Source organism: Amia ocellicauda, chromosome 9 (assembly GCF_036373705.1).
Source record: "Amia ocellicauda isolate fAmiCal2 chromosome 9, fAmiCal2.hap1, whole genome shotgun sequence".
Taxonomy (NCBI): Eukaryota; Metazoa; Chordata; class Actinopteri; order Amiiformes; family Amiidae; genus Amia; species Amia ocellicauda.
This window is the reverse complement of record NC_089858.1, coordinates 33,370,342-33,383,425: the sequence shown is the minus strand read 5'-3', so window position 1 is coordinate 33,383,425 and position 13,084 is coordinate 33,370,342. Positions and strand designations below refer to the sequence as shown.

Genomic DNA, 13,084 nt, shown 5'->3' with positions numbered 1-13,084 from the left:
ACACACATATTCCAAGATGTTTTTTTCCTCCTTTGTGATTTTCGAGTGCGGTACACTGTGACACGGGTGAGGGCTGGCGCTCTGTCACCCTCTGGCTGCAGCATCAGGAGTCAGGATGAGTTGTTCTCTTTGTGTAATTAGTCTACATGTGAGAAAATGCAACAGCTTTATTCCTCTGCTTCTCCCCATCGATAAAGATTAACTCCTCCACAGCTCCTAGGCTTCACATACAGAGCACACACAACCGGCTGAATCACTGAGTAGAATGTGGTAACAGATTTGAATCCATTAGTGATGCATTTAGAACAGTGGCATGTTTGGAATACCTCTCCTCTCAGAGTGCATTGTGACGTCTAATGGTCGCCAGCCAATTGACACTGAATCACACGTTCGCCAGCCAATATGATCAAATAAATCATCGTTAGACCCCTGTGTTTGACCATCTGCCAGTGCTGTACATGAGTAATTAACCTGTTTTCACGTCACAACCCCACTATAATCGGCCAAATTAGAGGCTAATAGGGAAAAGAAGCGGTGTGGTAGAAGGTAACTAAAAGTGTCATAAGGGAACAAGAAATGTCCTACGGAACCAGGGGCCAGATATAAGGCTGTGACACTAATGTCCTCTACGAGACAAGACAGTAAGGCCTAATGTAGTGTGGCATGGTAAATGTGATAAAGTATAGTTGACCATAGTACCAATATGGTTCAAATGTAGCATGGTAAAAAAAGTATCATTGACCTATTTATTAGCAGACACCCTTATCTAGGGTGACTTAATTTACAGAAGAAGCATCTACGTGCAGTCGTACAATCAGAACAAAATACAATAAGATACAATAGCGTTGAGTCCCAGGTGTGTGTTAATGGAAGGCATCAGTGAAGTCACAGTTACACAATACAAGGGCTAACAATACATAGGAGCATAAGGAAATGCATCTGAAGTGCATAAGTGCCAGAGTGCTGGGCAGCCCAGGGGATCAGGCTGCTGTATTACAGTCTGAACAGGTGTGTCTGAGTCATCACTGGGAGGGGGGCAGGGACTGAGCTGTCCTGACCTCAGTGGGAAGTTCGCTCCTCCACTCATGTAGATCATATCACTCTTATATATGTTCACAGTATTATCAGTAATAATCAGTGGCGATTCTAGAGTCTGTGGGGCCCTAGGCAAAGAGGCAAAGTGGCAAAGTGGCAAAGTGGTGGGGGGTGCTGACGGTGTTTTCTACGGTGAGAGCGGGGGGTTCTGACAGTGTTTTCTCTTTGGGGGCCCCTCTTTGCCTACCCCCTTGCGACGCCCCTGATAATAATGCATATACTTATATACATACACTAACTTTTACACTTGACCATGAACATACCAGAAATTAACTTGCATACTGCAGTGCAAATACATTTCCATTCATATGTCATGCAGAAAGCACCTGCAGACACAGTATCTTCAGATTCCTCCACTTCCACTCTTCTCCTGTTATTTCAGGACTGACATTACGTCGACATTAAGCATATAACTCAAGACGCACGTCGTTTTGCTTTCAGTTGACCGTGGGTTATATTATTAAACACCAAACACGTTTAATGGTGAAAGCACTCATTCAGATGTATTAATATAAAACATACATAACGACACACATGCCGTCTTCAGCTGTGAGCGCATTGTCCTCCTCCTGCCTGCAGGCGGCGCTGCAGCGCTCTGCACCGGGTCGCTCTATTTGAAGTCTGTGGTCTGTGCGGACGCGGAAGTGCTGCTGAGGCAGAGGCGCACGCTGTGAGCGAGAGACGCGGTGACCTTACCGAGTGAGACGCGCAGCCTCTGTCAGTCAGCCAGCCGGCAACCCGCAGCTGCAGCGCCCCGACACGCGTACCGGCCACCCCCCCGCTCGGCGCTTCTGTCCCGTGTGGCTCCCGCGGTGTGGACGGAGGTCAGGTCCGCTGCGCACTGTAACCCGGTGCGGGATGGCTGAGGCCCAGCAGGCGCGGGTCCAGTCCGCCGTGGATCAGATGGTTCAGGATCTGGAGAGAGACCACATCCGGAAGATGCAGGTGAGGAGACTGTGGTACATAACAGTGTACAGTGTGTCACAGTGCTGTGTGTCGCAGTGTCCTACAGTGTGTCACAGTGCTGTGTGTCGCAGTGTCCTACAGTGTGTCACAGTGCTGTGTGTCGCACAATCCTACAGTGTGTCAGGGTGCTGTGTGTCGCAGTGTCCTACAGTGTGTCACAGTGCTGTGTGTCGCACAATCCTACAGTGTGTCAGGGTGCTGTGTGTCGCAGTGTCCTACAGTGTGTCAGTGCTGTGTGTCGCAGTGTCCTACAGTGTGTCAGGGTGCTGTGTGTCGCAGTGTCCTACAGTGTGTCAGGGTGCTGTGTGTCGCAGTGTCCTACAGTGTGTCAGGGTGCTGTGTGTCGCAGTGTCCTACAGTGTGTCAGGGTGCTGTGTGTCGCAGTGTCCTACAGTGTGTCAGTGCTGTGTGTCGCAGTGTCCTACAGTGTGTCAGGGTGCTGTGTGTCGCAGTGTCCTACAGTGTGTCAGGGTGCTGTGTGTCGCAGTGTCCTACAGTGTGTCAGGGTGCTGTGTGTCGCAGTGTCCTACAGTGTGTCAGTGCTGTGTGTCGCAGTCTCCTACAGTGTGTCAGGGTGCTGTGTGTCGCAGTGTCCTACAGTGTGTCAGGGTGCTGTGTGTCGCAGTGTCCTACAGTGTGTCAGGGTGCTGTGTGTCGCAGTGTCCTACAGTGTGTCAGGGTGCTGTGTGTCGCAGTGTCCTACAGTGTGTCAGGGTGCTGTGTGTCGCAGTGTCCTACAGTGTGTCAGGGTGCTGTGTGTCGCAGTGTCCTACAGTGTGTCAGGGTGCTGTGTGTCGCAGTGTCCTACAGTGTGTCAGTGCTGTGTGTCGCAGTCTCCTACAGTGTGTCAGGGTGCTGTGTGTCGCAGTGTCCTACAGTGTGTCAGGGTGCTGTGTGTCGCAGTGTCCTACAGTGTGTCAGGGTGCTGTGTGTCGCAGTGTCCTACAGTGTGTCAGTGCTGTGTGTTGTGTATCACAGGGCCGGATGTTCCAGTGCAGTGCGCAGTGCTGTGAGCGCTCCACCGACTCCATGGCACAGGTGCACCAGTGTATCGAGCGCTGCCACACCCCGCTGGCACAGGCACAGAGCCTGGTCACCTCTGAGCTCGAGAGATTCCAGGTGAGACGGGCAGTCCAGCTACAGCACAGCACAGTACACTATAATATAGCATACTACAGCTCAGTACAACACAGTGCAGTGCGGCAACTCCGTACACTTGCTGACATCCCCACCTTTTCTCTCCCTCTCTCTCCATCTCTCTCTCTCTCTCAGAACCGGCTGGCCCGCTGCACTATGGGCTGTAATGACCAGGCGCGCGACGCTCTGGACGGGGGTACGAAGGAGCCGGCAGTGCGGGTGCAGCTGGAGCGCTGTGTGAGCAGCTGTGTGGACGAGCACATCAACCTGCTGCCCAGCCTCACGCGCAGGATGAGGGACAGCCTGGGGTCCATCCCACAGTGAGGCATGAGGGGACAGCCTGAGAGGAAAGCCAGAGAACAGTGTAGGGGCTGACAGATGGAGTAGACAATCGAGGATTGGAAACCGACAGAAGCAGCTCAGCCAGCAAGCATTAGTGAAGACGCATAAAAAACTGTGAAAACACACACACACACACACACACATGGGTGGACAGATGCACAGATGCACAGACCTGGGATGATGCTGCCCCAGAGTCCCGGAGCTGCGTCCACAGTTCTCTGAATAAACCGAGTCACTGCCTCTGTTCTCGGAGGGGGGGCAGTGTCCCTCTGAGTGCTCTGCAGGTGACAACACAGTCACAGCCGTGTCTCTCTGTCCTGACTTCCTGTTTGTTGTGTTTTGTATTAAAACTTGATGTTGAAATCAAAGCCGTCTGTGTGTGTTTGTGGATGAGAGTGTGTGTACGTTCATGCACAATGTGACAGTGAGAAAATATAATCAAAATCAGTATAAACCTGCACTACCATCGATTGTCAGCATAGAGCAATGAGATCATAGATATGTCAGTTCAATTTAAGGATGCTTTTTTGGCATGCCCATCATAGGCAGTGTTGCCAAAGCAGTTTACATGTTGAAATACAGAGGAAACAAGATGTGCATGTGTACATATATAGTGAAAAAATTATAATACAGTAGGATAATTACAGCACCCATAGCTGACCAGTGCTGTAAATAACATAATTGTATCATTTATAATGGACAGAAACTGGGAAGATATCTTTGACCCCTGTGTGTGGAGGGTCACTCTGCCCTTCGGGCTGTGATGCAGTGCCACATACTGGGCTGCCAGCTGGACCGTGCCTCCCTCTCCCAGCAATTTTTAATTATCTGATGTTGTTCACATTAGGGAAATGGGGGAGGGAAGTTATAGTTTTTTCAAAGTAGATTGTTCTGTTATTTTTTTCATTTAAGACCGTGTGGGAGAAAGTGCTTCTCTGTCTCACAGTGACAACAGCGCCTGGCCAGGCTGTGGTCACTGAACCTATACTTGTTTAGGATCTACCTATGCTTTGTATCTCTGACAGTGAAGAGGTATGTCTGTTTAGGCCCCGACGCAATATATATATATATATATATATATATATATATATATATGAATGAATGAATGAATGAGACTCAACCCCATCATTAGATCGCAACTCGATTGCTTTCCCTGAGAGGGTAGGCGAGAGTTGATGTCGTATTTCCGGCGGGAATGGAAGTTGTCGCGGGGTTGTGACGTAATTCTAAGCCAACTTCCTGCTCGGACAGCGTGTGTGTCCCGCCGTTTAGTCAACTAAGAAGTCAATCAAAAAACTAATATTACCAGTTTCATTTGACTATTTATTGATTGAAAACCACTCCGGACTGCAAAATGAGCAAAGCGCACCCTCCAGAGTTGAAGAAGTGAGTGTGTATTTTAATTAAATGCTTTAAAAATGCGTGTTTTAGTGACGCAGTGCGTTTCTTTGTGGTCTGGCGGCGGACTGTGTACTAGTTATTTACGCTCACAAATAATACGGTACTGCCTGCACCTTTATAGCCGTGTTTTACAGTTATACATTTTATTAATTACTTTTTATCAGTATAAGTATTGATATGTGAGTTAGTCAAACCCCAGATGTTGAAGCGGTGCTTTCCCTGCTTACAATGTCGGATCGCGGTCCAGGTCACGATGCTTGACTGCAGCAATAGAGCATAGACATCTGACACGCCATTTGAGCAGTATGATCATTGTTATTAATAATAAATACCTTAAAAACAGTAGTAGTAATAATTATATACATTAAAGATAATGTAGTTACTACATGCCAGCTGTGCACCCTGATCACTGAGCCTGTCCTTTTTGTGTCCGCAGGTTCATGGACAAGAAGCTGTCGTGTGAGTATATCCGTGTGAAGCAGCGCGTCTTTTTAAGCGCCAATAGCATGTGGACCCGTCCGGACACACACACTGTGGGAGGCAGACATGTTCAGGAGAGGAAATAAAGACACACAACTAACAATAATACAAAAAAGTGTAATAACTAGGATGAAAATAAACACAATTAGAATTATATTGACAACAAGAGGAGTACTAACCAATAATAACAGCACAGTGGTATTAATATTGTTGCTCTCCACAGTGAAGCTGAATGGTGGACGGCACGTCCAGGGCATCCTGCGCGGGTTCGACCCTTTCATGAACCTGGTGATGGATGACTGTCTGGAGCTCGCCCAGGGGGGGCAGCAGAACACCATCGGCATGGTGGTGAGTGTTGGGGGGCAGACCCTGGGCCTGGAGAGAGAAGACAGGACAGCAGGGTCTTTGGAGATTAGGGAACGGGTTTTTACTGGTATTAGTACTGTACTGTCTGTTGATTTGAGGTCTGGTTCATGTATGTGTTTATTTGTGTATTAAAGGTACGTCAGTAATAATTAACCCTGGGGTCCTCTCTCCCTCCGCAGGTGATCAGAGGAAACAGTATAATCATGCTGGAAGCCCTGGAGAGAGTATGAGGGGGTGCGTGTGTCCCTGAAGTGCAGCCCCACAGCCCCACATGGAAGAGGAGTCCAAGCCACAGCCGCAATTCCAGCCCACTATGCAGCTGCCAATCACCTGCCCAGGGAAATCCCCAACCCGGGGTGCCAGCAATCTAACCACACTCACGTTTTGAACAGTTCCTACCCAGGCGGTCTCTCCTGGTCCTGCAGAGCCCCCCCAACCCCATTGAATCGTAATTCATCAGCACAGTGGGCTCGAGAAGAAAAGATGAAATTAAACAAAGTGTACCAGTCTGGGAACAACAATACTCCACGTGTTCATTGCCCCCCAGATCAGAGCGACTACATGGGAACTCTGCCCTCCCCTCGAATCCGATCGCAATGTGCCCCATCGTAGTAGAGCAGCAGAGTCATAGTTCATGATTGGCAGGGAGCTCAGAGTTTGAATTTGGCCAAGGCCTGTGTGGGTGTGTTTCGATCGGCTGTTTGAGGTGCTGGGCTGTGCTAGGTGTTCTTTTACATTTGTTTTTTGTTTTGTTTTGGGTATTGAGGGTAGCATTATCTGTTAATAATTCAAGATTATTTTTTTGTATGTGAAATGTTTGCCACGTGATCCCGAGTAAGTCAAGAAATAAAGATACTGAGACGCAGTATTGAATCAAGATTTTTTTTCTTCATATTTATTGTAGTGCAGGAGTGTTGCTGAACAGTGTGTCAGTAGTCGCTTCATTACTGGCTTTACATACTGCTGAACACCATCGATGTGCAGTCCTGTGAGCCGATCCGCTCGGGGATTGTTGCCCGGCCTGCAGGGTTGTGCTGCTGCAGAGCCACGCTCTCTGCTGTCCAGCGGCTGTGAATGCAGTGGGGTGCTGACCCAGGAGCAGTGTGGTCTCCGTGTCCCCCTCTACAGCTCTCCGCGGAGGCGAGCATGCAGGTCCTCCTGGTCCACCTGCTCTTTCTCTCCACTCCAGCGGTGTCGGGCCAGCAGCGCCACGTTGCGGGCCGCCACGGCGCTGAGCTCGGGCCCGGCAGCAGCCCAGTCCACCGCGGACACATAGTACAGCCTCTCATGCAGCACCACAGGGGGCAGGCGGTGGGGGGTGCCGCTGTATGCAGGGGACGCCAGCCACTGCCGCCGGGACACCACCTCTGCCGGGGGCAGGAACAACGTCCCCAGCTGGCTCTCGCTCAGAGGCGCACTGGATAACACCCTCCACACGCGAGGCTGGTGAGCAGGGGGCCGGCGGTAGCCTGCTGGGGGACGCACAGGGTCCTGGGTGGTCAGGCTGTACACAGTAGGGCTGCCCCCCAGCCCTCCCACTGCACCCCCCATGTCCGTGGTCAGGATCTCAGAGGCCTGCAGGTCGGGGCTGGCGTGCAGCTGGGCGGTGTTGAGGCAGCCCAGCACCAGGGTGGTGACGGTGGGGTGGTAGCGGCCAGGGAAGGGGGCGTTGACAGGGGGGGTGAGGCCCGGAAAGGTGATGTCAGAGGTGCCCTGTTGGAGGGGCGTGGCCACCACCACAATGTCATACAGCCCGTGGCCACCCCCATCCTCCCTGGTGTAGCTCACCTCGTACAGAGAAACGGAGCCCCCTGTGAAGAGAGAACACGTAAGCGTGCATAAACACAGACATCAGTGTCATCTCTGTTTCAGGATTGTGTTCCATATGCAAAGTAGATTGTGTGTGTCTCGTTCTGATTGTGCGGTGTGTCCTCACCTGTCCTGAGGGGCCGTTGTTTCGTGGTGATGGTGGAGACCGTGGCCTGGATGAGCTGGGCCTTGCTGTGGTACAGGAGCCCGGTGCAGATCAGCTGGTTCCCCCCCTCCACGGCCCAGCGGTTCGTCCCCGCGCCCGCCAGCGCCACCACACCTGCCCAGCAGGGGGAGAGTCAAACATGGCCTGCCCTGACACAGCAGAACCCACCCTGAGCCTACTGGACTGTGTCTCTCCAGGACCAGGGCTGGAGACCCTGCTGGACTGGACTGTCTGCCCTACCTTACCCTCCTCCTCTCCGTCTCTCACCTGCAAAGGCATTGATCTTGACGCTCTGTCCATAGCTGCCACGGGTGACGGGGATGACGATCTCGTTCACGAAGTGCTGTGAGAAGCCCGCCCCCTGCAGGGCCTCCCCCAGCGTCTGATTGGTCAGCCGCAGGAAGTCGTCGCCGCCTATGGCGTGAAGCAGACGCTCCACACTGGAGAACGAGTAGCCGAACTGCTGGAACTGATAAACCCTGAGAGAGGGAGAGAGAGAAAGAGAGAGAGGTGAGGTGAGGTGGAGGGGAGAGAGAGAGAGTGTGTGTGTGTGAGTGAGTGAGTGAGTGAGAGAGAGAGTGCAAGTGTTGAGGGTTAAAGGCTAGGCCAACGTGGAGAGGAGCAGGGCTGTCTGTGGTGTTCAGGGCGGTGTTCAGTCCCTCACCTCATGAGCTTGTCCAGCTCGCCCTCCACCCACAGTGCCAGCCTCAGCAGGCCCAGCCCGTGGCGCCACAGCAGGCGCAGCACTGTGACCAGCAGCCACTCGCTCTCCTCCAGCACCAGGCCCGGCCCGTCCAGCACCGCGCGAAGCGATGGCACCCCGCCCCGCACCGGCAGGCCTGGGGGGCACAGATCCAGTGAGTGTGTTTACAAGAGCCTTAATTTGAGGAAATTATGCAGTAAAGTTTAGAATGTAGAGAGCATACTGCTGCCCCCCCGCTCACCCAGCGTGTCCGCGAAGTGCTTCATGTGCAGGTTGAGGGGGTGAAAGCCGGACACCCCCGCATCGTACTCCGCCCCCTCAACGTGGACGCTGGCCAGCCGCCCCCCCACCTGTCCGGCCTCGAACACGTCGATCTGCACCTCCGCCCCGAACTCTTGGCGCAGGAAGTAGGCAGCGGCCGTGCCCCCCACCCCCGCGCCCACCACCGCTGAGGGAGAGGGAGAGAGTTTTGATTTCCTGGTCATAAGCAGTTATATTCCCACCGGAAGGGGTGTGTCCCATGGCAGTGCTCTCCCTTCCTTTTGGAGCAGGCAGTGATGCAGAAGCAAAAGCTGCCTGGGGAATTTGGTTAAATGTGGCAAATAATAATTATGAATGCTTTCAAAGCAACAGACAATAGGACAGTGTTTTTGCACATACTTAGGAATGAACATGCATGATAAGAGAGAATCAATGGTTCTAGATTGGGGGGGAAACATTGCTCAGGTAAACGGTTTGGAATTTGGATTTTTTTCGGTTTGTCAAATGAGGATTTGGTTCCTTGTTTTAACAATGTCAGATTGGTTTTCTGCAATCATGCTCCCGATTACTGGTGTATGGTTAGCACTTCTGTGGTGTTGTGCTGAGATGTGTGCTTGTTGTGTTTTGTACAGATTGTATTGCTGCACTTTGGAATGCCTTGCATTGTTTCTTGTGTAAACTGTAAGTCGCCTGCATGAGGGTGTCTGTTCAGAAATCAATAATAATAATGATTGGCTTCATGACTGACCATGCCGACTGTACATGAAACCAGACTCTCTTTAAAAGCGTTTTGAGATAGAGAAGGAGGAGGGGTTCACACAATACTAATCTGGTAATCAAGTCAAATCATTCATTATTAAAATTGGCCTACCTATTTTCTTCGGCGCCTCCCGGAGCTCTGGGGCTGAGGCGATGCACAGAGACAGACCCAGAAACAGGACCGGACCGAGCGGAACCGCCCGCATGGCACCTGCGCACAGAGCCGGCGCCACACTGCAGGCCTGCGGTTAGTGTCCCACTCAATACCAGAAGAACAATAATGGACTATGAATGAAAGTCACAGCGTGGATAATGGGTCCGCACTATTTACCGTCTGCTCGCACCCTCGGGCGCAGGTCGAAGTCCAAGCGACACACGGAGAAAACACCGCAAAAGTCATACAGATACCCGTGTGTAAATATGAACCCGTTTCGATGCTCTTATTGGCGCACACACGCAGACTGGTTTCTGTATAATAATAATAATAATAATAATAATAATAATAATGATATCCAATAACCCTGAGCAGTACTGGAGTTACAGCTCAGCGTGAGGATCTGTTGCGAAACTTGTCCAAGTTGTCCGCCCCGCCCCTGCATTGCTGTTGGACCGCCTCGGTGTAATTCAAACCAATTAAGCAGACCATTAATGCCAGTCACTGCGGTAAAACAGGGGGATTGACACTATAACACACATTCGCCCCCCTTCGTGGTTCCCCCCCACACACATACAGTACCGATACACTCACACATTCGGAGGTTAACGCTTGGATGAAACTGTTGGCACTTGATCGCCATTGTGGCTCAACATATTTGGAAGTGTTTAAGGCACTGTACTTCTGTAGTTCGAGCCACAATGGCGCCAGTTTCACGGTACTTCTGTCTGTAAAGCTTGTATATGAGAGCATAGACAGTGAACAGTCCCACTGCACTGTGGGATAGCAATACCTCCACTGTGAGACGGAGCAGACGCCGCTGTTTTCCTGTGTGTGTCGTACAGGACAAAGTTCATGCAACTTTTTCAATCGTCGATTCCAGTCAAAACCTGTGTGAAATGAATCCGCTCCTTTTACAAATGAGCTGATCATATAGCGGAAACAGCCCCAAGGCTAATTAAGACGTATTTCAATAATAACTAATTCAATATGTAAATACTACAATGGACTGTGGAGGATCATGTGTCCGAATGAATAAATAAAAACAATTCAAATATAATTGTATTTAATTATTAATGTTGGCCTCAATCATCCTCGCATAGGGGGCAGCCATAACAATTATATAGGAAGCGCCTCATAGTGATTCCTAATACAACCGTGTTTGTGCTTTTTACTGCATATCATCCAAAATTATAATTACAAACCATTATTTGAATAAAATAATAATCGGTTCTAAATCCAACACTCCTAAAACTTATTATTAATGTAGCGGGTGGGTCTGTGCGTTGTATTTATCAATGTGTTGATTGATTGATTGATTGATTACCCCCCCGTCTGGCGAGGCTGTACCGCTAGAGGGCGCACACGACCAGGACCGTCAGCTGCTGTCCAATAGAGATATTAGCAGGGAGGGTAGTGTCCGTGCTACTATGCAGGTTATGTGTGTACAGTTACTAACCTACTTACTAACCTTTTACATACCATTACTGCTGCACACTACTCCTGACCTAAATTCTACTTTATTAAAAATCGATTACTGATATTAACATGCGTGCTACCGTAATATACTGCATATCCAGTAATACAGTACTGTGCAAAAGTTTTAGGCAGGTGTGAAAAAATGCTGTAAAGTAAGAATGCTTTCAAAAATAGACATGTTAATAGATTATATTTTTCAATTAACTAAATGCAAAGTGAGAGAACAAAAGAAAAATCTACATCAAATCCATATTTGCTGTGACCACCCTTTGCCTTCAAAACAGCATCAGTTCTTCTAGGTTCACTTGCACACAGTTTGTGAAGGAACTCGGCAGGTAGGTTGGCCCAAACATCTTGGAGAACTAACCACAGTTCTTCTGTGGATTTAGGCAGCCTCAGTTTCTTCTCTCTCTCCATGTAATCCCAGACAGACTCGATGTTGAGATCAGGGCTCTGTGGGGGCCATACCATCACTTCCAGGACTCCTTGTTCTTCTTTACGCTGAAGATAGTTCTTAATGACCGTGCTTCACTGTTGCCTGCAGACACTCATTCGTGTGCCGCTCTCCAGCCCTTCAGCCAATGAACTGCCTTCTGCTACAGCCAAATATTTCACATTTGGACTCGTCAGTCCAGAGCGCCTGCTGCCATTTTTCTGCACCCCAGTTCCTGTGTTTTCGTGCATAGTTGAGTCACTTGGCCTTGTTTCCACGTCGGAGGAATGGCTTTTTGGCCACAAGTCTTCCATGAAGGCCACTTCTGACTAGACTTCTCCGGACAGTAGATGGCTGTACCAGGGTCCCACTGTTTTCTGCCAATTCTGAGCTGATGGCACTGCTGAACATCTTCCAATTGCGAAGGGAAGTAAGCATGATCTGGAAACCCCTGTCTGCCTTGAAATGTCTGCCTGGGAGAGACCTTGCTGATGCAGTATAACTACCTTGTGTCTTGTTGCTGTGCTCAGTCTTGCCATGGTGTATGACTTTTGACAGTAAACTCTCTTCAGCAACCTCACCTTGTTAGCTGAGTTTGGCTGTTCCTCACCCAGTTTTATTCCTCCTACACAGCGGTTTCTGTTCCAGTTAATGATTGTGTTTCAACCTACATATTGAATTGATGATCATTAGCACCTGTTTGGTGTAATTGTTTAATCAAACACCTGACTATATGCCTACAAAATCCCTGACTTTGAGCAAGTGTACCTAGAAGAATTGATGCTGTTTTATAGGCAAAGGGTGGTCAGACCAAATATGGATTTGATTTAGATTTTTCTTCTGTTCACTCACTTTGCATTTAGTTAATTGATAAATATAATCTATGAATATGTATTTTTGAAAGCATTCTTACATTACAGCATTTTTTCACACCTGCCTAAAACTTTTGCTTAGTGCTGTATATCATGCAGAAAGTACTGTTGCATGCAGCCAAAGTATACTTTAAATTCTAGTTTTTGGTGGTGTTATTATTATGAGTTTCTCTTCACCGCTGACCTGATAGCAGTGTGCTTGTTTAATGGAAGCAGCTGCCCTGGACCGTCCAGTGAAGCTGTCCCCCTGACCGATAGCAGGATGGCTGCCCTGCTGTGAGTGAACGCGTAGAGAGGGAGACCAGACAGGAAGAGCAAGCATTTGGATATTGTGAGGGAGAAGAGAGACTTGGCCTCTTTCCCTCATTCCCTCACTCTCTCAGTTGACTTTGAGGGTAGAGGCTCTCGTGTGGACTGCTTGCAGTTGAGTTAGTTGGCCAGAGATATTGGGCCAGTGATAGTGGCTTTGAGATTGTGAGATAACATGCAGGGCAGACGAGGAGGGGTGGGAAAGTCTGTGTAATGGTGTCCCCACCGGATATCGTCTTCTACCCTGAAGCACGAGTTGTTTCACAGATTCATTTTAAATGAGAATTAAATTATTAAAATATAGTTTGTTTCATTGTTTTAGTATTAGGTTTAAGTGTATATAATAAAACAG

General features: G+C 49.4%; 3 protein-coding genes across 3 annotated transcripts; 2 read left to right on the top strand and 1 right to left on the bottom strand.

Annotated features, from left to right (window-relative positions):
* The first annotated feature begins 1,732 nt into the window (after positions 1 to 1,732).
* fam136a (family with sequence similarity 136 member A) lies at positions 1,733 to 3,908 on the top strand. The gene is made up of 3 exons (XM_066714189.1): positions 1,733 to 2,040; positions 3,040 to 3,180; positions 3,334 to 3,908. The coding sequence occupies exons 1-3, from the start codon at positions 1,954 to 1,956 to the stop codon at positions 3,520 to 3,522; spliced, it is 417 nt and encodes a 138-aa protein (XP_066570286.1). The 5' UTR covers positions 1,733 to 1,953; the 3' UTR covers positions 3,523 to 3,908.
* Positions 3,909 to 4,761: 853 nt separating this feature from the next.
* Positions 4,762 to 6,652, top strand: snrpg (small nuclear ribonucleoprotein polypeptide G). The gene is made up of 4 exons (XM_066714188.1): positions 4,762 to 4,926; positions 5,378 to 5,400; positions 5,645 to 5,769; positions 5,967 to 6,652. Exons 1-4 carry the CDS (start codon positions 4,895 to 4,897, stop codon positions 6,015 to 6,017), a joined length of 231 nt encoding a protein of 76 aa, XP_066570285.1. The 5' UTR covers positions 4,762 to 4,894; the 3' UTR covers positions 6,018 to 6,652.
* A 3-nt stretch (positions 6,653 to 6,655) lies between these two features.
* pcyox1 (prenylcysteine oxidase 1) lies at positions 6,656 to 10,271 on the bottom strand. The gene is made up of 6 exons (XM_066714187.1): positions 9,598 to 10,271; positions 8,707 to 8,913; positions 8,427 to 8,601; positions 8,030 to 8,241; positions 7,724 to 7,876; positions 6,656 to 7,598 (listed from the first exon to the last, which is right to left on the bottom strand). Exons 1-6 carry the CDS (start codon positions 9,689 to 9,691, stop codon positions 6,910 to 6,912), a joined length of 1,530 nt encoding a protein of 509 aa, XP_066570284.1. The 5' UTR covers positions 9,692 to 10,271; the 3' UTR covers positions 6,656 to 6,909.
* Positions 10,272 to 13,084: the final 2,813 nt, after the last annotated feature.